The sequence below is a fragment of the Aphanomyces invadans genome, assembly GCF_000520115.1.
Source record: "Aphanomyces invadans strain NJM9701 unplaced genomic scaffold supercont1.35, whole genome shotgun sequence".
In the NCBI taxonomy this organism is placed as follows: Eukaryota; Oomycota; class Saprolegniomycetes; order Saprolegniales; family Verrucalvaceae; genus Aphanomyces; species Aphanomyces invadans.
In genome coordinates, this window is record NW_008580180.1 from 161196 (window position 1) to 181212 (window position 20017).

Sequence of the window (20017 nt, forward strand, 5' to 3'; positions counted from 1 at the left end):
TCGCTTGTTGCATTTTCAGGCTCTTGGCCCGCCTTGTTCGACTTGAGATATGCTTGGAACTGGCCTTGGTAAGTCTTGTACGTCCGCCGGGTTGACTGCCCCAGCACGGAGGCTGCAATGGTGGCCTTGGACGGAACTTGACGGGATGTTGGCTTCATAGCAGATAGGTTTATGAGGATTATTAGCCAACCATACCTTGTTATCCGTATATGCCACGGATTATGCGTGTGCCCGACACGCCAATCGTCCAATCATGAACAGTTTAGGAATATTGACCAATAAGTCAACAAAACCATGTCGGATGACCAATAGGGTGGTCAAAATGGTCGGATAAATGTTGGATGTATGTAGTTTATGTCGGATTGGAAAGGTTTTTCGATGCGGTTCATGTGCAGATCTTGGCAAGTTGGAGAGGCAGCAGACGGAGTTTGGCAGTCGGGCCCTGCAACGTCGACCGGGGGCCGCGCAAGACAGCCTTGCAGTCGCAAAAGAGTCTGTTCTTGTACACCGTGAAAGCGTCCGCGCGTTGAGGGCGTGAGAACGACGCCGAGTCGTTTCGGAATCGGCGCTGCGATCGATGTAGCCCCGACTTATGAAGGCGGGATCGTGCCTCTGTCGGACATGAAAGCACTCGTCGTGGCCTTTCTACCTCCGGAAGACCTCCTGTCGGCTTCGATGGTGTGCCGCCATAGGCGAACCCATTGTCGCACCTCGGTTGGACCTGTACTCACGCGTCGAGCGGTATCCCCTTCGCCGCCTGCTCAATCTCGAGGAAGTCCAAGTTGTGCCCCTGCGACTCAAGTTTACATGGTGTATTGCACTTCAGACATGTTTGTGCGCCGCTTGCGAAAAGGTCGTGCCGAGCATCACATTCCCAGCCAAACCTACACGTGAGACCAGGCGTGGCAGCGTATTTTCACAAGTGGCTCCATGCCCAGTCATTACCCCTTCCATCCAAAGACCCTTCGAGCCGTGTGTGGGCAGCTCCTCCGGGTCAGCATGGAGTCTCACAGGATGAACGTGCATGATGCGATCCACGACATGCGATCCAGCTTGAATCCGTCGTCATGCACTTGAATCGCGACGCGAGTCAAGACAATCCATGTTGCAGCGACCACGACCGCGTCGGTCCCGCTACTGCAGCTCACGACGCGCCGACCATTTCACGGACCCGCTAGCGTTCGACCTCACACACGGTCGCGACGACGACTCACGGTTGCGTTTGGGTCGGTCAGACAAAGCGCGAGGACGCCGCATCCATGGATTTCGCCGGTGCCAATGTACACGTCGACGGTGACACTTGACCTCCCTCCAGCGACCCTCGGCTGTCGTTGGAGCCCAACGTGAAGGGACCTCGATCGCGCAACTCGTAGCTGGATTAGCAGTGGGCATGTCGTCCATCGAGCCCAATGCCTTTTCACAAACTCACGTGCTCAAGCACAGCCTCGAGAACAACGCGCGTCCCCCATCCCTTACCAGCCTTAAAATAGCGGCCCTTCAGCGCATCATTGCGTCGCGACCATGGCCGTTTCGACCGCGCAAAAACGCAGTACTTGGCACAATCCGTTTCGAATGCTGCACAACGTCGCCGCGCACGTCAAGGGATGGTTCACAAAGCGACCGAAGGGTCACCCTCAAGCCATCCACGACGACGCTGCATTCCCTCTTCACGTTGACCAGGTCCACGCGTCGTTTCCACCGCCTTCGACCAATGTGTCCCCGCTCTTGTCGCCAACGGCATCGTCGGTCGACGCACCACACACTTTGCCAAAGGCCAAAGTTCGGCTTGTCGTTCGAGTTGATGATCGCACCATCCATTGTACTCGTGTGGCAGTCGAGGATTTGTGCTCAACACACCACTTTGCGCTGTCCCATCGATGGCAGGAGAGATCCCTTGCGCTGGGATGCGAGTCGTTCACGGTGCGATGCGACAACGAGCCGCCGTACGCTGTCCCGCTCACACAAGCGGAGGCCCGCCAGCTTTCCACGTACATCGCGACGTTGATGCCGACCGACCAGGACAACAATCGGGCACGTGGGATCTGGCTCGACTACGTGTGCATGAACCCGACGAGTGGTTCGGACATTGCGGCGCAGATGAATCTGTTTGGCGCAATCTTTGCCACCGCCACGACCATTCCCACATCGGATGGGCTTGATCCGGTCGTGCCCACGTCGGACGAGTACTTTGTGGTGCACCAAGAGCGTCATTTTGGTCATGTCCGATTCGTCTGGTCCGACATGGACAAGGTCGAGTTGCATCTGTTGATGCGCCTCGCAACCAATGCCGCGGCTCGCGTCCCTGGGTTGACGGACTTTCTTCCGCTCATCGATATGCCGTACACGTTGTATGAGTCGTGGCGCTTGATTGCTCTCGAGAAACTCGTCGCAGTCGACTACCCGACCACCGCCACATTGTGCCGCCACATGCTTCAGCTCGCGCAGGAGCCGCGCACGGTCGCGAACCAACGAGACCTCGCGATCACGGCGCTGCGCATTCGTGAACTCATTCCATGCTTCCACGAAGTGGACCCGGCGACGTGGCAGCAGCACCTGTTTGCCACAGGCCGTGCGAAAGATCTCTTGTTCCATACGTGGGCAGTCCCGCTCCATTTGCAAGGCCTCGACGTCCCCTACGACCGCCCCGATCGTGCGTGGGATTGCATCGCGACCCATTTCCCAGACGCTGACTACGGCTACTACGCTCCCCATGATGCTCCACAGGCGCCTTACGGTGCGTTCCAACGTCCATGCCTCACGTTATGGTGTGGGTGGCATGCTCTCGTGGAGGGTTGACGGCGTTGTTTAGGAGGGTCGACGAGTTTTGCCAACATTGGGTTTGCTCCAGTGCGAGAACTCGTCCGTCACATGGTGCATAACACGGTGGCGGCGGCGGCACCGGCTGTCGGATCTACCAGCTTGGTCACGCACTCGTGGACATACAGGCTGGCATGGGATATGGGCCATGTCGCGGTCGCATGGGATGTGAAACTGCCTCATCAGACTTTTCACTTCGTCGCGTCGCATGCGTGCTTGCTCCGCGGCGTGAAGCAGCACAAGTGTGACAAGGCGTCCAAAAAGTCGAACCATCATCATCCCCGCGGGAGCACGAGTGTTGAAGGAAGCCGCAGCAACGCAGACACGCCCGTGGTCGACTATCGCGACAACGACACGATCGCCAACGACGTCGACGAAGACAACAACGGACACACGGACGGCCGCATGCGCAAGTTTGTCGTACTCGTTGCGCGCTTGCGGCGTCTTGGCGCGGCCATAGCTCCCGATGTCGCGGACTTGGACGTCGCGATGGAGATCAAAAGGCAAATGGAACGCATTGCCATTGAAGCATCCGGGCTGTCATGAAGATCGTAGTCGGCCTTATAAATACAAGTTGTCTGTAACGATGCGGTCGAGCTGCCACATATGACTCACGGCATCGTCGTCTTCTGCGCAGTTGTCGTATCTGACGTCGTAACGATTGCTCGTCTCCTGTAGTACGTCGTCGAAATCCTCGCCATGGTTGTGCTGACAGGCTCCGTTGAGTTGAGTTGGCCAATGCTTGCCATCAGATGTTACGTCGGCAACCGCATTCTGCCTGTCGATGGCCGAGTGGGGATAGTGAGAGTGTTGCTTGTGGACCGACTCCTTGTCTGCGTCTTGCTTCACTTGGATTTTGTCGTGATCCGCTAATGTGTCGCAATAGCCTTTGTGGAGCTTTTTCTCCGAGGTTGGCGCCGGTGATACAGCAACAGACACAATACCAGAGGACTTGTGAAGCGAATTCATAGCCTTCGAGAGAAATGATCCAAGCAACAACACGCGGTTGTTGGTTGGTTGAGGTAGCTCATGCACTGGCAAAGCACCATCTCGGACCTCTTCTTCATTCAGGAAGCCAGGGTTACCACGGTCATTCTCAGCTCCTTCATGCCAGTGATTTTTGCTTTCGTCCAAGATTGACATGATTCTTGTGCAGCTCGTCGAGTTGTTCCGCGCTTCCCGCTCGTCGATATGGTGTTGTAACCTCGATTTGTCATCTCCCTACACGTTCGACACCAGTGAATGCTATCGATTGGAAGTTTATGTGCCGCAGGTCCCCCCTCATGCAACGAGAAGTTTCGTACCACAGAACACCAGGGGGCTGCGGGCTTGCACAACAACATGGTGCCTTTTGACGCCATGTCCATGGCTGTCCGAGCTTCGTACTGTCCGCGACTTCCCAGAGCTTTCCTGATGAGGTCTTGCACGCTAGTTTCGAGCCGCCTCACCTTCGAGTCGGCCAACTCGAGTGCCACGATAGGAGTCATTGCCACAAACGTCGCAGATTCCACGGCGGCTGGTTGCAGAGTCGACAATCCAATACATTCTCCTGGACCGAGGTACGCGACGAGCATGCATGAGTTGTTGGTGCTCTCGGTTCCAACATTTGCGCCACTGTCAGTCTTCTCTGGTTGAGTTGGGTTGACTATGGTGCTTATGGATTTGTACACCCCTACTTGACCTTCCTTGATGATGACAAACGCTGACGCGTGCTGGCCTTCGGAGACAAAGATGTGGCGGCCATTAAACTTGACCTCGTTCATGTCGTACGCGAGTCGGATGCAGCTCTTGTGATCATACTTGGCAAAAAACGAAATTCTCGCCAAAAAGTCGGCGCGGTCGATGATGTAGTGACGGATTTTGAAGCCTGGTCGCGACGCAAAGAACCTCGCGAAATTTCGACGCTCAATCAGTATCAACTCGGCGTCCGTGCCTGCGATCGCGGATGCCGACCGGGCCATATTGGTCACGAGGCTCATTTCCCCGAACGAGTCGCCCGCAGACAGGGATGCTATGATGTTTGGTGGGGCACTTGAGCGACCAACAGTCCCCGTAGTCGCGCCAAAATCTTCAAGCACAATGTTGACGACGCCTGACAAGACTACGTACGCCTTGCCTTCGACAACGTTTTGCTTGAATATGTGCTTTCCCGCTTTGAAGCTGACAAACTCCATAATCTTTGCGAGCTGCGTCGCCATCGCGTACTTTTGTTCGGGGGTATTGGGTGCGTCCGCCACACGAAACTTATCGAGAAGCGACGACGTATCCGTGAGCCGTCCAAGGAATGCCAAGTCTTCAGTGTGCAGGACTGCCATGGTGTCCGCCTTGGACGGATCTCGACTCGTCATAAGGCGCTTTGCCTCGTACCGAATGAGTTTCATCGCACTCGTCGCATCAAACCAGTCAATCTTGTTCGAGATGCTTGGAAATTCGAGCGCGAGCTTGGGGTTGTGAAATACGCGTCGAAATAGGTCGGTATATAGCGTTTTCCCCATAAACTTGGCGTTGTGGCTGCGCTTGAACCGACGAATAAATCGCGTGAGATATGCAACAACGTGCGGATTCTCATGCAGTGTTTCAACTTGGCGCATGAGCTCCCACTCGTTGCTGAGGTTCGTTGCCGCAATCGACTCGGCGTCTCCGTCCAAAACAAAGTTTTGCGCTTTCACAAAGCTTTCCCGGTTAATCACGATGCACGTGACTTCACTGACTGCAATGACATCTATAAATGTTCGTGAGAACAAACACTGCTGGAGTGCACAGCTCGTCAGCATTACCTGCGGTCCGCGCCTTCCCAAACAAACCCATCTCGCCAAACCCTTGGAACGGTACCTTGCGCACGAGCTCGACATCGACGCCGTTGTTTTTTATGCATATTTTGGCTGTACCCTACATATTTCGTCAGTTCAGAAGCACTTGCATGGCGACACATGCGCCAAGCGAGAAGCCATGATAATGCGAGCTGGCATACTTCGACGATAACGAAGTACTGGTCGTCACAATCGCCTTGCTTGCAAATGTAGTCGCCGTCGGCGTATTCCTTCAGCATGGTCAAGTCCAGCATACGGCCGCGTTGCTTCGGATTCAGAGCCGAAAACACGTTCAAGTTGTCCAAGACTCCATGTTCGCGCATGAGAAAGCGGTAGTGAAGGAGGAGCTGGACCGAGGAAAGTAGAGCATTGCAAGCGGATAGTTCCATGGAAAAACATCTCACGTCTCCCTCCGCTACCACATTTGCCGTACGCTGGGCTTCGCCATGCATCGCAAACGGGTATTCACCTGGCAACATGCCCCGAATGCGGTGTAAGATTACTTTATTTGGGGGAAAGGAGTGACAGTACGAACCAAAGTATTCGTATTCTTCGCGAGACGATGTGGCGCCGTCGTCGTACTTCTTGATTCGAACAGCCTTAGAAATAATCACCCGCCCGCTTTCAATAAAGTACAGCCGTGTGTCGGTGTCTCCTTTGGTAATGATGGGCTCATTCGCAGAGAATTTCATCGGAACTAATCCTTCCATGACGTCCGCTTCCTTGACACCGTTCGACACCACCATACCTACAATCAACTTGAACGAGGGCTTGGATCATCGTACATTGGGAAGACTGACTCAATATGGGTACATTCGCAATGAGAGACTTTTTTCGTTCTTCCAGCGTCGCTTCGTGCTCCACGTGCAGGATGGACAGTCCATTCCACTTTGAAGAAGGGCCAGGTGCCACTTTCTCATTCCCCTTAACAGATATGACGAGACTCCCGCGCTTGTTCTCTGGCACATGTGTTCCACTCGCTGCCGCCGTCGACTTCTGCCGCTTCCCCATTAGCCTTGCTGGAACACCGGTGAAAGCGCAATAACTGCCGAACGTTTCAAAAAAGTGCGCGCGCATTTCGAGCCTTCCGATTGGATATTCTACAGTGCGTATAACGAGAACTCGTCATTCTTCAAATTGCGCGAGAACGGACAAGTGGCACCTGGGACATCACCCGCCAAGGGCAGAGGAATCTCTGCGGTCGCATGATGCGTTCGATGACGAGAATTCCCACGTAGTGTTTGCACCAAGTCCTTGTGGTAACGTTTCGCGCTGGATATAATCTCCCACCGTGCCTTTGTCTCGAAGGAGGTCACTTGCAGCGCATAGAGGTGGGGAATGGCCTTCACAGGTTTCAAGACGGAGAGTATTGCAAGACATCTCAGTCGTAATGATCGTCGCAGGTGTTTCTGGTTCCCCTGAGCGAAAACGCTAACGTACAAGACAGATTTATCGTTTAGACAAAAGGCAGACATGGCACGGAAAAATTCAAAATGCATTGCGCTAAGTTACGTCACCCTACCTACGTCGCGAGGACCTGTCATCGCTCTTAAAGCACTCTTGACTCAACCGAGGCCGTCGAGCAGCGCGCCGTAGTCGTGGTCTATGCTTCGACTACTATGGGAATTTCGATCCATTGGCCTTTCATCTTCGTCGTTCAAGAGCTGACGTATCTTGAGGTGACGTGTCGACTTGTTGATTTCGAAGTCGATCTCTTGGACGTGCAAAGTTTGGACACGACATGTCGGAGCGACGTCGTCAGATTCTTCCATTCTCTCAACCTCATCGACGGTGTGGAACATGAACACACTTTGCAGCGTGATCGTGAACAACGTCGGCTTTGCACTGCTGATGTCAATCACAATCGGCATGCCATGGTTGTGTGCTGGTCGAATCACCATCGATGGGCTGCCTAGAAGCGTCCGTACCACAAAGTACGAGTCCCCGCCGGCGATGGTGCGCGCACACGCTTGCAAGATGGCACTCACGATGTGCACACACTCGTCATGCGTGGCGGCAAACCGGCGAACATACCCTTCCAGCACCTCAAAGATGTCGTCGATGCTCTCCGTCTCCCCGCCGCCATACAAGATGTTGTTGATCAAGAACAGTTCCGGGATGATGTCGCGAAGCGTTTGCTCGATGCTGATAGGCCGAGGTCTACCATCGTCCACATCAAATCACCATTCCTCAAAAATGGTCACCTACCGCGGCAGCACAATGTTCTTGAGCACCTGGGCAAATTTTGTGAACAAGAACGAATAGTCCGTGGCCGACGTGGCAGCTGCCGCTTTTTTCCTGATCGCAGTTTGGTCCAACGGGTTGATTTCCCACAGCAACGGGTCGGTTTCCCGAAGGTACTGAAAACTGCTGTACTGGTACATTTCGTTGTCCGACTTTTTGGCTTGTAGCTGCTTGACCTTGCCTACTCAGCAACACACAGGTACATAATCACTGTCCTACTTTTCCTGGGAAAGCAACTCTAAAACAAGAACCTGCTTCACGAATTGGCTCATTGATGTACCTTGAGGGGATGGAGGCAAGGCCAAATAGCAGTGAAACGACGCTCGGCAGATCGCGTTGATCCAACTGTTGAGCTCGGCGGTAGTCTCCCCATCTTCCACCCGCAGCGTGCAGCTCCGGCGGCTACCAGGGCATTAGTGCCATCTCACAATAGAGAATGCAATTGAACGGGCGCAAGCTAGCTTCGTCACGTCCTCGAAAACCTGCGTCATGCAGCAATGCCACCCTTCATACCTGTACGAATGGTACGTCAGACGGTTGCTAAACTTGAGCATACAAATGAAGTCTCCGCAGGACGGGGCGATCGTGAGGGACGACGGCATGTCGTTTCCCGTGGACTGGTCATCCTTGACACAGTGCACTTTGTCTAGCACTATTGCGCCACGGGGTATACCGTCCTGCAGCAGAAGCACGAATCAGTGTCTGTATCAACAAGGCCAACATTCCCCCTGAACGGAGCCACGCACCTTTTCGCTCTTGAAATAGTACAATCGGTTGCCTTTCAGCTCAAACCAACGTAGCTGCCACGCGTTTAGACCGCTGCTGCGCTTCTTCAGCCACCCCGTCTTGTCCGGTGTCTGCAAAACAATTGTCAGCATTCGCGTGGTGTTGCCTCCTTGAGAGCAGTTCCCTACACATCGCTGGAACGGATCGTCCTCGAACAAGGTCGTCGTTGTGGTGGGGGCGGCCAGCGCATGATACGTTTTAGTCGACGTCGACGCCGTCGATGTCGACGCGACTACCATGGTTGGAGGGATCGGTCCAACAGCCAATCTTGGCGCACTGCCATCGCTCTGTCCATCACTTCTTCCCGAGAAAAGTTTCAGCTGCTGTTGCTGCCACTTGGTGTCGTTGAGCCGCGACGAGGACGGCACTTTGATGGACAAATCCGTCGACAAGCTTCGCACAAAGGACGCTGAAGCCTTGCTGGACACGGGTGGCTTCTCCCCGCTGCTTCCACTCAAGATGGACGGAGCCGAGTCGGTCGATTGACTTCGTACATGATGGCTCGACGATGTCGATGATCGAGACGACAAGGTCGGTGACGTGATTGCCGTTGCGGTCACCACAAAGGAAGCCACGCTTTCATGACGAGGCAAAGCCTTCGATCGATCTTGCAATCCAGCCAATTCCGTGGTCGTCATGGGGGCTCTTCCCATATCGGCAGCCATTCTATCCCAGTGACATGAGAAATGAAACACACAACATGACAAAGATGCACGTACGTTGCGGATCGAGGCCATGACGTCACATCTGGAAGACTTAACATCTTGGCTAGGGCCACATCAATGCCAGATGCGACTGTAATCTACCGTCCGAGGTATGAAGGCAAGGGTGATGGGGGTGTCGTACGTGTTCCATGGATAGCTCCTTGCGTGTGAGTGGCAATTGAATCGTCAGCCCGTAGAGTTGTCGCCCGATCCATTGCAATGAAATGTCGGGATGAATGCTGGCATTCAAGCTACAAACGTGATCAAAACGGAATCACACTGGCATGGCCGTTTTCGTCGTACCTTTTCATACTTTGAGCAATCATCACGACCAACTCGCCACCGCGCTCAATCGTCCAACACGTCATGTATCCACGAAGATGGGACCCTTCTAGCACCCATCGCTCCGCTCCATGCGACCAAGGATCATCGGCAAACAGTTTCTACACTCAATGGTGGGTATGCACCCCAACACGCTTTACTTGCTTACCTTGGCTGACGCGTTGAGCTTCGCCAGCTCGTGCATGAGCTCCATGGGCTTCATCGCAATCTCTTCGTTGCGCGTGGGGTCCAAGAGGTCCCGTGGATCGATCCACCCACCAGAGTCGGCAGTGAGACGGCGGCGATCGTTCGGGTCCAGCCCACGCCAGCTATTGGTCTTGGGCTTGTCGGGAAAGGTGGCCTGCGACTTTGGCGACTGTGTTGCAGGACCATCATCTGCTTGGCCGCCAGGAGTAGCGTCATTCACAGCCGTAGTTGGAGCTGCGGGTTTTGTGAAGCGCTCTTTGATGCGAAGGAACTGGTCTTTCAGGCCGCTGCATGAATCGGGAAGGTACAACGAGTAGGATGTGATGTGCTTCGATGGTTTCGACGGGGAGTTAGGTGACGGCCTCCGAGTCCGCGTGTATTCATCGTCCGAATCGGTCGACCCGCTGCGACAAGATGGACCAGGATCGCTTGCGTGCCCTGTTTCCATGTCCTGGACACAAGCTGTGAGATTCAATCACACTTTACAGTCCGTTGGTGTAGGATGGACGAAAAGGAGGACGAGCAAAGCCATGCAAGAACGAATTCGTACCTCAGCGATGCGCTGGAATGCGAGTGTCGCAGCCGATTTTGTCGGCGTCCGGCGATGCCGCGTCGCTGGTGAATTTGCCGCCTTGTATTGGATTGGCGACCCTGTGGACTTGGAAGGCGACGGGCTCTACCCATGAGGATTCCGTCAAGACTCCAGAACATCCAACGACCGTGCCAACGAGTACCCGTTTGTGATCTTCTTTTGCAAACTTAAAGTTGGAAAAGCCGATGTTCAACACAGGAAGACTGTATTGGCGCGAGTTGTTGCGGCGGTGGTTGGGCGACGCCGGGGACGATGACGTTGGGGAGCTACTGCTGTCGTCTGTGACAGAGGTCACAGAACGCTGAAGCATCTCGGGCGGCGGTAGTTCCAGCGACACACTGCTGTCCAAGCGAGGTCGACGCTTCATGCACGCTATATTGCTTCCTTCCGGCAGCACCTTGATCGAAATGAGGTCACCATGCAAACGGTTTCGTCGCCTGCACAGGATGAAATAAATTACGATGATTGACTTGAGGTTATTATGTTATTGTATTCGTGGGAGCTTCTGCCACCCAATACGAGGATTTCACCTCGGGTAACGGCCAGAAGCGCGGCGGCTGGAGCGCCAAGGTCGTGTGCTGAAGGACTGCGCAGAGAGGACAGAGAAGATCATGGAAATGGCGATGATGAGGAGCACCTTTGGCGGGTAAACCCACGCATGGAATGGGACTAGGACTCTATGGACAGGAACGCCAAGGGTGGGGATCGGTGGTGTGGTAACAACGCAGTCGCATGTTATCCATGTTGGTGATCTATATCTGCAGCCTCTTGAAAGGCCACGGGCTCCAGCGACGGTGCTGGTGCCATCTTGCGATACCCCAATAGCAACGGGTACATCTTCTCCAGCGCGGTGTGCATGTCATGCGTGTCCTAGACGAGCATGCACATACTCTTGAACTGCACCACCAACTCCTCGTTCAACTAAGGCCTACCTTTGCTCCACACACGACGAGCTTCCCCGACACAAAAATGAGGAACGTCAACTTCGGGTCCACCATTTTGAAGATGAGCCCGGAAAACAACTCGGGTTCGTACTACATGACCGACAGACGTCAAGGTCCGCCCATGGCGCACGACGTACTGTGCAGAAGCGCGAGTGGTCGTTCAGAAGCCCTTCCAGGCGGATGGGGAACCGCACGTCGCTCGTCCCCATGATGTTGCAGATCTTAAACATGTTGTACTTGGCTGGAAAGTTGAGTTTCTGCGTCAACGAGTGTGTCAAGACAAGCAGCATTCGAAGCGCCACGACCATGACGAGATACCTGCAAAACCCTGCAGTATTTCCTTGCCGCGAGCCGGCAGAACGCCTCTGTGGATGCTCCTGTAATGACGATCTGCGGCGTCGCGGATTATATCATCAACGAATCGTTCAACCCTACACAGCATCGACGAACCTTTCCAGACGAAAACATGAGTGCTGTGGTCTTGGGGTCGCGGAGCCGCATGATGACCGCGGCAAATTTCTACGTCCACCGTGCCACATCCGACATGAGATACACTTGAATATGAGGATCGGACCACGCGCACCTTGGGATTGTACTCTGCGTTTCGTGCATGCAGGGCTATCGTCTTGAGGTCCAAGGGTGTCTGTACGTCGATCGTCCCGACAATGTTCCTACAAGCGCATGCCTGTGATGCCACCAAGGACCAAACATGTCAGGATGGCCACGTACTTGACATGCAAGACCAGCCGCTCCGACGACCATTCGTTATCCACTTGAAGCGCTTGATGCGCATCCACGATCTGGAGCTGGGACTCATGCGGCCGTGGCGTCGTCATGTGTGCTTTGCGTCGGTCGGTTGGTCCCGTGTATTATATTTCCGCAGTACCCGCCAATGGAATTCGGACCACCTCGTGGGATTTTATTACAAGGAATTCCTTTGGTTAGGCGATCAACCGAATTTAATTCCGTTTTTGATTCCATACCAATAGAAATAGCCAATCAAAACCACCAACGTCGGTAGTACGTGCATACCAACGGGACAACCAGCACGGAATCGACGGCTAAGTGGCATTGCTTGCGCCTGCATGGAATCGCAATCGTGCACCACGACATCGCGTCCGTACGTACTCGTACAGGCAATTCGACGTACGAGTCATAGAACATATAGTGTGAAGTGGCGTCGACGCCAAGATGCCGACCAGAGCTCACCGCCTTCCGACAACGCACTACTGGCGTGGCGGGAAGGGTCCAATGGCAACGATACGAGGTCAAGGCGATGCCCCTTGAACAAGACTCGTTCATGAGGGTTTCCATGGCGGCGGCCATGCGTCATGTGCGTGGAGCGAGCCTTTCCGGATAATATTCGGACGTGACCTTTCGGCGTTCGTGTGAATCGCGCCGACATGAGCACGTCCAACTTGTCAACAGCATCCGAGCGCGCGAGTCTGGAGGAAGCGGCGAAAGGAATCCAAACAGCGATTGAAAAGTATCAGGTACACACTTTCCACTGGCCATGCACATCTCGGCCGTTCCGCATGCGACGAAAACAGTCCGAGATGGTGATCGTGGGCTGTTTGTCCAGGTCTTGCACAAGCTATCCAAGCTATACATTCACTTTAAACACGTGAATCCTGTCGATGTGCGGCTAAATGAAGCTGGCAAGAGCATTTCGACAAACCTTCGTCGTTCTCACATGTTTTGCGTGAACCCACAGCATGCTTTGTCGCGTTGGCATCGATCAAGCGCCTCCTCGCGGAAGCCACACCCCCTCGTACGCTCCACAAGTCCAACGGACCGACTTCACTCCTATGCATGATAGAGACCGGCAAGCATCTTGCTTACGTGGCGGAGGCCGAGCATCATTTGAACAGTGCCAAGAACATCTATAACGTACGTAATCCGAAGGGCACCCGTCATGGCCACAAACGCCCATGCTGCGTTAGGACTTGGCATTTCACGCACCGAGTCAGCTTGACACGAAGCGCGGGATGGCCACGATCTTGCAGGAAGTCGGAAGTCTGCGCTACTTTCAAGACGTACGAGTCGCTGCTCCTGCTCGTGGCTGTACGTGTGATTCCATAGAAACATGCAGACGCGCAGTCGGTGTGGGCGGAAGCGTGTGGCATGTACGAAGACATTGGCGATGCCCCTGCCGTGGCCTCTTTGGTACGTCGCCGCTACAATTTTCTCCGGTATCCCCTCTCGGCATGGTCCAACTTGCAATTCGCACCAGCGCAAGAAAATGGACGCACTCCGCCTCGCCCACGACATCCAAGCGTACAAGAAAACGTTGTTGGAGCGTAAGGTCCGTTCCTCTTCTCTCGACCGTCATGAATACATCCGTTCTTGCCGGCACAGGGCGAGAACCGCGAGCGAGACGCGATTTTCAAGGCATTTCAGAAGTTTGACAAGGACAATTCGGGTTCGCACATGCCATCGAGATTTTGGTCTCGGTGGGAGTCGTGATGGATGCGCGATAGGAGAGATGGACGCGTCCGAGTTTGCCGCGCTGTCGATGGAGCTTGGGACGTTCCCGCCGCTCTCGGTCGACGAGATCAAGGAAGCGTTTACCCAGGTATGGCGAGTGTCGGCGAGGTTCGACGTCTGCACAAGACATTTATCTCTCGAATCCCGTGGCGGTGTAGCTTGACTCGTCAGCCGACAACAAGATCTCGTTCGCCGAATTTTGGCAGTGGTGGAGCACCGACGAGATTCAAGCGTTTGCAGCAAAGCAAAAAGCGCGCTGAGGCCGGCTCGCTTGCCCCAGACATGAGAGATAATCACAGTCCGTCCAGTCGTTCTCGATGCCATGGCACCGTTATTGCTACGTTCCACATTCGCCCCGTATCCCACCGCATGCACGCTCCTGTGTTGGGTGCAAATAGAATAGGACCTCGACCCAGAGGCCGTGCCGGTACCAGACGACAATAAATGGAGTGTGCGCCGCCGCCATCAAGTCTCGCCATCGATCGATTCCAACGGACCAAGGCACTTCCACAGCCGCAACACCAGATCTGGAAACACATCTTGGACAAACTCTTCCAGCACACGCTGTCGGCGCCAAATCGAGATGTCGTGATCGTGAGATCGATCGCGACTGCTTTGCAATTGGCGCCATGCCTCTGGCGACAACTCGGCTGCATGCTGCTTGAGATTGCGTATCCACCGCACGAGGTCGATGGTGCTGGACGTGTCATACTGCCGGTGCCGGTGGACGTCCAACCCCCGCGCTTGGAGCGGCGCTCCCCAGTCTGGTGCTGGGTAGCATGCACCAATGCAGTGCTGTCGCTTCTGGAGCTCGACGAGCATATCGTTGGCGACTGTCTCGATGTAAGCCAGCTTTTGTCTTCCTGTCCACAGGAAGGGATGCCCCCGGACGCCGTCAATTGTCGCCCGCCGATGGGGGTCCACATGTGTCATGGTCTCGAGGAGGTCCATCGCTTCGTTCGACAATGCGATCGGTTGGCCGCCCTCGATTCGACGCGAGGTAGAGCGGTCATCGCGGCCACGCAAGGCATACGCTATGCACAGGCCCAGTGACAGTACGTCGTGTGCAAAGGCTTCCTGGGCACGTGGCCGCGTTCTGTCGATCCATTGAGACCGTCGGCAGAGGAGTTTAGTTGAGGACGGCGCGCCATTGCAAGCGTGAAATAGCCACAGGCTGTCGATGGTGAGGTTACCATGGACGCGGTCATGGGCATGGAGACAGGCCACCGCCGCGACGGCATTGCGCAAGACTGCCACCGCATCTGCACTCAAACGAAGCGGCTTCGAATGAAACGCGCGTCGCCAAGTGGATGCAGCGTGCTCGTACAAGAGAAAGTGCGGGGTTGCAGAGCTTTCAAAGTGGGGTGGCATCGACGCGTCCACGTAATGGAGGAGGCGATGGCCATCGACATGGGCTAGCAACTGTCGAAGCGTTTGGCCGTGGAGCCGCTCCAGTGCCGCCGCTTGCGACGACGGACGAGTGCACACGAGGACTTTGCCCCACGCAGCATGCATCCCATGGTACACAATATCCTGACGAAGATGCATGTCGCCACTGCAATCTTCCAGAGGCACGTCCAGGATGAGGTCGCCAAATGCAACTTGTTCACACTCTTGCAAGGAATCTGTGGAGGACGAAGCGCTTCGTTCTCGCAGCTCGTGGGCAACGACGCGCTCGCCTCGTTCACTTGGGGGTGTATGCGCCGCAGTGCCCTGGCTCACATAGGCGGGGCAGGAGGCCGGGTCGGACGTCGTAGATATACTGGCATCTGCACGGCCCACTTTCACGCCATTCGCACGAGTACGTTGCTTGGAATGCGTCATTGGTCGCGGGCTGCTCGCGACGGTGATAATAGCAGCAGCATTGTCATCGTGAATGCGGTTGCATGTCGCCACAAGGTCATTGCGACTGGACTGAATCGCCGCTTCGAACACGCGTTGTTGCCAAGTTGCTGACAAATGCTTGTACGTAAAACTAAACAAGTCGGGCGCTGCATGCTGGACAAAAAACGGGACAGTCGTTGCTTCGACCACTTGATCCATGGAGAGCCGGCCGTGGTCTCGAAGCACACGGACGCCTTCGCTCCAATTCAGCCCAACAACTAACTGGGCAACATTGCATCCGTCACGGTCGGCAAGGTCCACCCATTGCATCGGCTGGTTTACGTCGCGACTGGACGAGTAGAAGTGATCCAAGAGCACACTGCACAGGTGGCCATCGCGCATGGCACATGCCATATGCAGCAACGAATCACCCGAAGTCGCTTCCGTGCCGTACACGTAATGTGACGCTTCTGGCAAGGCGAGCAATTTCTCGACCAACGACGGGTGGGCGCCTTGCACGGCCAAGGCCAAACACGCAAACGACAATACCAACGACGTCGTCTTCAATAACGTCATTGTAATTTCGCCATGACCAACGTAGCATGCCATTTCGAGCGCCGTCCACCTCTGGGAGTTCATGGCGTGGATCACGTCCCGGCTGCACTGGCCGGTGAGAAATTTCACAATGTCCAAATGTCCCTCCGCCACCGCCACGTGTAAACACGTATCTCGTTGGATGGTTACGGCATCCAGCGACAGGAGCGGCTTCATCTGAAGGAGCTGCAACATCCCCAGTTGATTCGACTCGGCAGCGACATGGAGGGCAGTTCGGCGAACGTCGTCGGTCATGTGCCATCGGAACGAGTGTCGGCCGACGTTCTCCACGAGCTGGTCAAGGCCGGAGACGTCCCCGCGTCGAACGAAATCGAAGAAGAGACTACACAGAGCCTCATGACACCACGTTGATGTTGACGTCGGGAGGTCGAGGGGATGCGTTTGTTCATGATGGTGTTTGACCACGCCGTCGTGACCTTCATCGTCGTCACGTCTGTCCGAATCGTATTCGGCCACATGAATGCCAACGCCTTGATTCTCCAGCCAAGACACGACGGCAGCGTGTCCTTGGAACGCCGCGAGGTGCAGAGCGTTGTCTCCATGGAAATTGACGACTTGCAAGTCAAAACCTAGTGCATAGAGGCCCTGCACAAGCTTCAAGTGTCCACCACCCGCTGCCAGCAGCAACGCGTTGTTGCCGTCCTCGTCCATGATATCACTGAGGCGGCCAGATCGTAGTGGAAGGTACATGGGCGGGGATCGACTTGCCACATCGAGGACTTGCAAGTCGCCTTCGCGACACTTCTGGAGAAACCACGTGTTCTCGGAGGCCCGTGCCAGTCCACCATCTTCGCTTTGATGGAACTTTTCCTCACCCTCGCATGCGTTGGAAGCAGAGGTATCAACATGGCGTCCCGTCTGGCGACGGCCCTGCCGTCCCATTGCATGTGGTACAGTTGTGGTAGGCGAAATCGAGTCCAGGAAGTCTGTGATTGGTGTATCTTATCCGTACATGCACATTTATCCGGAAAGCGAGCCTCCTGACGACACTTGACCTTCTGCAAGGAGGAAGATGCTCCATCCTTGGAACCTCCTGGGCGCGCTACGACGACCGGCGCGGCTGTTGGACAGACTGACGAGCGCGCACCACAAGTACTTGGATGTCGTGTGCGCGTCGCTCTCGCACAGCCCATTGTTCTTTCCCCAGGGATTCTTTAGCGAAGGGTGGGGCGATGTCCACGTGCCGTCGATGCTGGAAAAGCGACTCGCGACCAACGACAAGTACGCGATTCAGCCCATTGACTCGATGCAGTTGACGCTGCTTCACCCAAACCCATCCGCGTCGTCGTCTCCTCTGAAACGCAAACTCGCCAAAGGGCACACGCGGGTCGGCGGACGCTTTCCTACTACACTCCGCGATGGTGACCTCCTTCTTCCTCCTGAAAGCCAACATGCGTGCTTCGAGCTCATCTTGTCCGACCCAGCCATGCTAATGGACGCCACGTCTCAATTCCCTCGCGTTCGAGTTCGAGGACGCGGTGAAGCCCTGGTCGTGCTCCTCCCCGGGACAGGAGAGCACGGGTGCACTCATCGCCGGCGAGCAATTGCAGAGCCCCTTGCTCGTGCAGGAGTGTCAACGTTGGTGTTGGAAGGCGCATTCTACGGGCAGCGCAAGCCAACTACTCAAAAAGGCTCCAAGCTTCGACGGTGAGTGCAAGACTTCATGTTGCAGTTTTGATATGTTACGAGATGTCGTCGTGACGCATAACGTACCTGTGACAGAGTAAGCGATCTGCCGATCTTGGGCATGGCCACAATCGAGGAAACCAAGTCCCTGCTGTGGTGGGCAAAGCAAGAGTGGGGGTTTGAGCACGTCGTCGTTGCAGGTCCTTTCCTCCTCAATCAAGTCGACGATCTCATGCAATCGTGTAGGTGGCAGCATGGGCGGTTTGCATGCGGCGATGGCAGCATCCCTGAGTCCCATGGATGTGGGGGTCGCGTCGTGGATCGCGCCGCCGTCTGCGATTCCGCCGTTCACTCGCGGCCTCCTGTCGCAGTCGTGCAACTGGACATCCCTCCAACGCGATCGCGACGACTTGGCATTGATTGATATCCTGCTGGCCAACCACACCAACAACCAGTTCGATTCATCGGACACAGGACCATCACAACAGCATGTACGTAGTGCCATGGACCAAGCCTGCGCGCTTCACTCTCGTGCCCTGCCGACGTGCTCTATCTGACCCATCCTGCGCAGGACGTCAAAGCGCGGCTTGCGGCATTTCTGGCCCTAACCAACCTCGAGAACTTTCCCCCGCCACGGCGACCGGACGCTGTCATTTTTGCTCACGCGACGGAAGACCAGTACGTGGGGGCGAATGCCCAACAATGGGAGGTTCGTGTTCGTTGTAATTGGTGCATGATGCGCAGGCAGCTATGGCCTTCGATCACTGGGTGGTCGATGCGTGCTGACGAGTACGATGCTTGTAGATGCTCCGACGACGATGGCATGGCGCGCAATTTCAACATGTTAAAGCGGGCCACGTGAGCGGCATTTTGTTTGAAACCCAAGCGTTCTTGGCGACGATCAACGACGTGCTGAAACAGCTGAAGCAACCTCCGATTGCCATTGCACCAACGATCGTGCCGGCCGTAGCAACGACTCCACCAGTGGCTATGGATCGCACATGAACGAGCCATAGAACGATTAGTATTTAGTCAAGTTTGGTCAAGCTGCAATTGGGGCGCTTGGAAGCGACGAGGATGGTGGGGCGGCTGCATGGGTTGGCAGGACTGGTTGCGATGGAGAGGGGGCACGATACTGCATGTCGTACGGCGACCATTCTTTGAATATGGTTGACATGTATCGATGCATTTCGACGCGAACTAATGAAAAAATATCAAGGTCGTCAGGATGAGATCGTATTCTCCCCTCGTCATGATGGAGATAGAGTTACAAAATGTACCTGCTCGATCGTTCATGTCGCGGCGGTCCATTTCGGCGAGGACAATCTGTGTGTCGAAGCGAGTCGCATGGATAAGAGTCTGCATGACGAATTGTCGACGAAGACCCCGCGACGACTTGAGGACACCCGCAACGATGGCCGTGGAGACTGGTCGAAGTACGTCCATGCCAAACGCACGATTCAAGTTTGCAATCCATCGAAGCATTGCAATCTGTACTTGCCGTTGCGCCAAGATAAGCTTAACAAGCAGTGGCTACATCATCAAAAGCATGAGGGGATGCATCCGTCAAACTCGACGCACCACGAAATGTAGGAGGAATTCGGCGGTGTCCACCGCTTCTGCGGGCGATGGATCCAGCTGCGCCGTGCGTTGTTCCAGCACGCGGATCTGGTTCTTTACGTACCACACGGTCACGACTTGGTGCTTCAAATGGATGTGCTCAAGCTTGCGCAGCTGATCATGCAGTCCTGTGTCGAGATACGACGCCATGGTGTCGAGCAGGAGCTTCGGGAGGAATGTGCTGGTTAAAGATCCGACAGCTATTTTATCGTAACGTGATAGAGAAAACTCATTTTTCACAACCCCATGACACCACCCTAAATCTTCAAAATATGAATGGATATTTCGAATTTCTTGCAACTCGAATCCTTCTGGGTAAGAGTCTAGCGCTTTGCTCGGTAAGCGAGCCGACCAAATTCAAGGTCATTCCGAGGGTGCATGACGTATCCCCCACGTCCAGCAGCCCTTGCGTCTTGAACA

General features: G+C 55.0%; 8 protein-coding genes across 13 annotated transcripts; 3 read left to right on the forward strand and 5 right to left on the reverse strand.

The window, feature by feature from the left end:
* Nucleotides 1-859: 859 nt before the first annotated feature.
* On the forward strand, nt 860-4113 carry H310_11938 (hypothetical protein). Its single transcript, XM_008878814.1, has 2 exons — nt 860-2734; nt 2810-4113. Exons 1-2 carry the CDS (start codon nt 1522-1524, stop codon nt 3361-3363), a joined length of 1767 nt encoding a protein of 588 aa, XP_008877036.1. The 5' UTR covers nt 860-1521; the 3' UTR covers nt 3364-4113.
* On the reverse strand, nt 1538-6658 carry H310_11939 (hypothetical protein). The gene is made up of 6 exons (XM_008878815.1): nt 6428-6658; nt 6163-6375; nt 5789-6096; nt 5595-5706; nt 4122-5539; nt 1538-4038 (listed from the first exon to the last, which is right to left on the reverse strand). The coding sequence occupies exons 1-6, from the start codon at nt 6636-6638 to the stop codon at nt 3379-3381; spliced, it is 2922 nt and encodes a 973-aa protein (XP_008877037.1). The 5' UTR covers nt 6639-6658; the 3' UTR covers nt 1538-3378.
* Nucleotides 6659-7103: 445 nt separating this feature from the next.
* Nucleotides 7104-10848, reverse strand: H310_11940 (hypothetical protein; the record flags this gene model as incomplete). The annotated part of the gene is made up of 12 exons (XM_008878816.1): nt 7104-7787; nt 7836-8052; nt 8152-8273; nt 8385-8548; nt 8618-8728; nt 8786-9323; nt 9377-9459; nt 9504-9612; nt 9665-9804; nt 9852-10340; nt 10440-10565; nt 10624-10848. 12 exons carry the CDS (start codon nt 10846-10848, stop codon nt 7193-7195), a joined length of 2919 nt encoding a protein of 972 aa, XP_008877038.1. The 3' UTR covers nt 7104-7192.
* A 163-nt stretch (nt 10849-11011) lies between these two features.
* On the reverse strand, nt 11012-12305 carry H310_11941 (hypothetical protein). 4 transcript variants are annotated; one of them, XM_008878820.1, is made up of 7 exons: nt 12155-12305; nt 12009-12096; nt 11876-11944; nt 11744-11815; nt 11563-11682; nt 11414-11515; nt 11012-11351 (listed from the first exon to the last, which is right to left on the reverse strand). In XM_008878820.1, exons 1-7 carry the CDS (start codon nt 12259-12261, stop codon nt 11217-11219), a joined length of 693 nt encoding a protein of 230 aa, XP_008877042.1. In that variant the 5' UTR covers nt 12262-12305; the 3' UTR covers nt 11012-11216. The 4 variants fall into 4 exon arrangements, with proteins under 4 accessions (XP_008877042.1, XP_008877039.1, XP_008877040.1 ...); XM_008878817.1 differs by having other exon boundaries at nt 11012-11515; XM_008878818.1 differs by having other exon boundaries at nt 11414-11682.
* Nucleotides 12306-12795: 490 nt separating this feature from the next.
* On the forward strand, nt 12796-17250 carry H310_11942. 2 transcript variants are annotated; one of them, XM_008878822.1, is made up of 10 exons: nt 12796-12918; nt 13008-13083; nt 13140-13196; nt 13245-13315; nt 13369-13461; nt 13508-13591; nt 13659-13730; nt 13784-13847; nt 13906-14000; nt 14071-17250. In XM_008878822.1, the coding sequence occupies exons 1-10, from the start codon at nt 12829-12831 to the stop codon at nt 14170-14172; spliced, it is 804 nt and encodes a 267-aa protein (XP_008877044.1). In that variant the 5' UTR covers nt 12796-12828; the 3' UTR covers nt 14173-17250. The 2 variants fall into 2 exon arrangements, with proteins under 2 accessions (XP_008877044.1, XP_008877043.1); XM_008878821.1 differs by having other exon boundaries at nt 13784-14000.
* On the reverse strand, nt 13823-17252 carry H310_11943 (hypothetical protein). The gene has a single exon (XM_008878823.1). The coding sequence runs from the start codon at nt 17231-17233 to the stop codon at nt 14378-14380; it is 2856 nt and encodes a 951-aa protein (XP_008877045.1). The 5' UTR covers nt 17234-17252; the 3' UTR covers nt 13823-14377.
* Nucleotides 17253-17351: 99 nt separating this feature from the next.
* Nucleotides 17352-19214, forward strand: H310_11944. 2 transcript variants are annotated; one of them, XM_008878824.1, is made up of 6 exons: nt 17352-17443; nt 17499-17998; nt 18074-18177; nt 18224-18468; nt 18549-18686; nt 18782-19214. In XM_008878824.1, the coding sequence occupies exons 2-6, from the start codon at nt 17541-17543 to the stop codon at nt 18980-18982; spliced, it is 1146 nt and encodes a 381-aa protein (XP_008877046.1). In that variant the 5' UTR covers nt 17352-17443; nt 17499-17540; the 3' UTR covers nt 18983-19214. The 2 variants fall into 2 exon arrangements, with proteins under 2 accessions (XP_008877046.1, XP_008877047.1); XM_008878825.1 differs by having other exon boundaries at nt 17352-17998.
* On the reverse strand, nt 18957-19793 carry H310_11945 (hypothetical protein). The gene is made up of 3 exons (XM_008878826.1): nt 19559-19793; nt 19258-19510; nt 18957-19177 (listed from the first exon to the last, which is right to left on the reverse strand). The coding sequence occupies exons 1-3, from the start codon at nt 19745-19747 to the stop codon at nt 19020-19022; spliced, it is 600 nt and encodes a 199-aa protein (XP_008877048.1). The 5' UTR covers nt 19748-19793; the 3' UTR covers nt 18957-19019.
* Between the last annotated feature and the right edge of the window lie 224 nt (nt 19794-20017).

Excerpts from the sequence above, each read along its gene's own strand:
- H310_11941 (XM_008878820.1), bottom strand. The coding sequence starts at position 12,261 with ATGACGACGCCACGGCCGCATGAGTCCCAGCTCCAGATCGTGGATGCG. Across the intron at positions 11,945-12,008 it reads ACGCAGAGTACAATCCCAAG|AAATTTGCCGCGGTCATCAT; the intron begins GTGCGCGTGGTC and ends CGGTGGACGTAG. Across the intron at positions 11,816-11,875 it reads TCATGTTTTCGTCTGGAAAG|ATCGTCATTACAGGAGCATC; the intron begins GTTCGTCGATGC and ends GCGACGCCGCAG.
- H310_11939 (XM_008878815.1), bottom strand. The coding sequence starts at position 6,638 with ATGGGGAAGCGGCAGAAGTCGACGGCGGCAGCGAGTGGAACACATGTG. Across the intron at positions 5,707-5,788 it reads AGTACTTCGTTATCGTCGAA|GGTACAGCCAAAATATGCAT; the intron begins GTATGCCAGCTC and ends CGAAATATGTAG. Across the intron at positions 5,540-5,594 it reads TGGGAAGGCGCGGACCGCAG|ATGTCATTGCAGTCAGTGAA; the intron begins GTAATGCTGACG and ends GAACATTTATAG.
- H310_11938 (XM_008878814.1), top strand. The coding sequence starts at position 1,522 with ATGGCCGTTTCGACCGCGCAAAAACGCAGTACTTGGCACAATCCGTTT. Across the intron at positions 2,735-2,809 it reads TGCTCCACAGGCGCCTTACG|GAGGGTCGACGAGTTTTGCC; the intron begins GTGCGTTCCAAC and ends GGCGTTGTTTAG.
- H310_11943 (XM_008878823.1), bottom strand. The coding sequence starts at position 17,233 with ATGGGACGGCAGGGCCGTCGCCAGACGGGACGCCATGTTGATACCTCT.
- H310_11945 (XM_008878826.1), bottom strand. The coding sequence starts at position 19,747 with ATGGCGTCGTATCTCGACACAGGACTGCATGATCAGCTGCGCAAGCTT. Across the intron at positions 19,511-19,558 it reads AATTCCTCCTACATTTCGTG|CCACTGCTTGTTAAGCTTAT; the intron begins GTGCGTCGAGTT and ends TTGATGATGTAG. Across the intron at positions 19,178-19,257 it reads CGACATGAACGATCGAGCAG|TTCGCGTCGAAATGCATCGA; the intron begins GTACATTTTGTA and ends TTTTTTCATTAG.
- H310_11942 (XM_008878822.1), top strand. The coding sequence starts at position 12,829 with ATGAGCACGTCCAACTTGTCAACAGCATCCGAGCGCGCGAGTCTGGAG. Across the intron at positions 13,592-13,658 it reads CCCCTGCCGTGGCCTCTTTG|CGCAAGAAAATGGACGCACT; the intron begins GTACGTCGCCGC and ends AATTCGCACCAG. Across the intron at positions 14,001-14,070 it reads TCAAGGAAGCGTTTACCCAG|CTTGACTCGTCAGCCGACAA; the intron begins GTATGGCGAGTG and ends GTGGCGGTGTAG.
- H310_11944 (XM_008878825.1), top strand. The coding sequence starts at position 17,364 with ATGCTCCATCCTTGGAACCTCCTGGGCGCGCTACGACGACCGGCGCGG. Across the intron at positions 18,469-18,548 it reads CAGGACCATCACAACAGCAT|GACGTCAAAGCGCGGCTTGC; the intron begins GTACGTAGTGCC and ends CATCCTGCGCAG. Across the intron at positions 18,687-18,781 it reads CGAATGCCCAACAATGGGAG|ATGCTCCGACGACGATGGCA; the intron begins GTTCGTGTTCGT and ends CGATGCTTGTAG.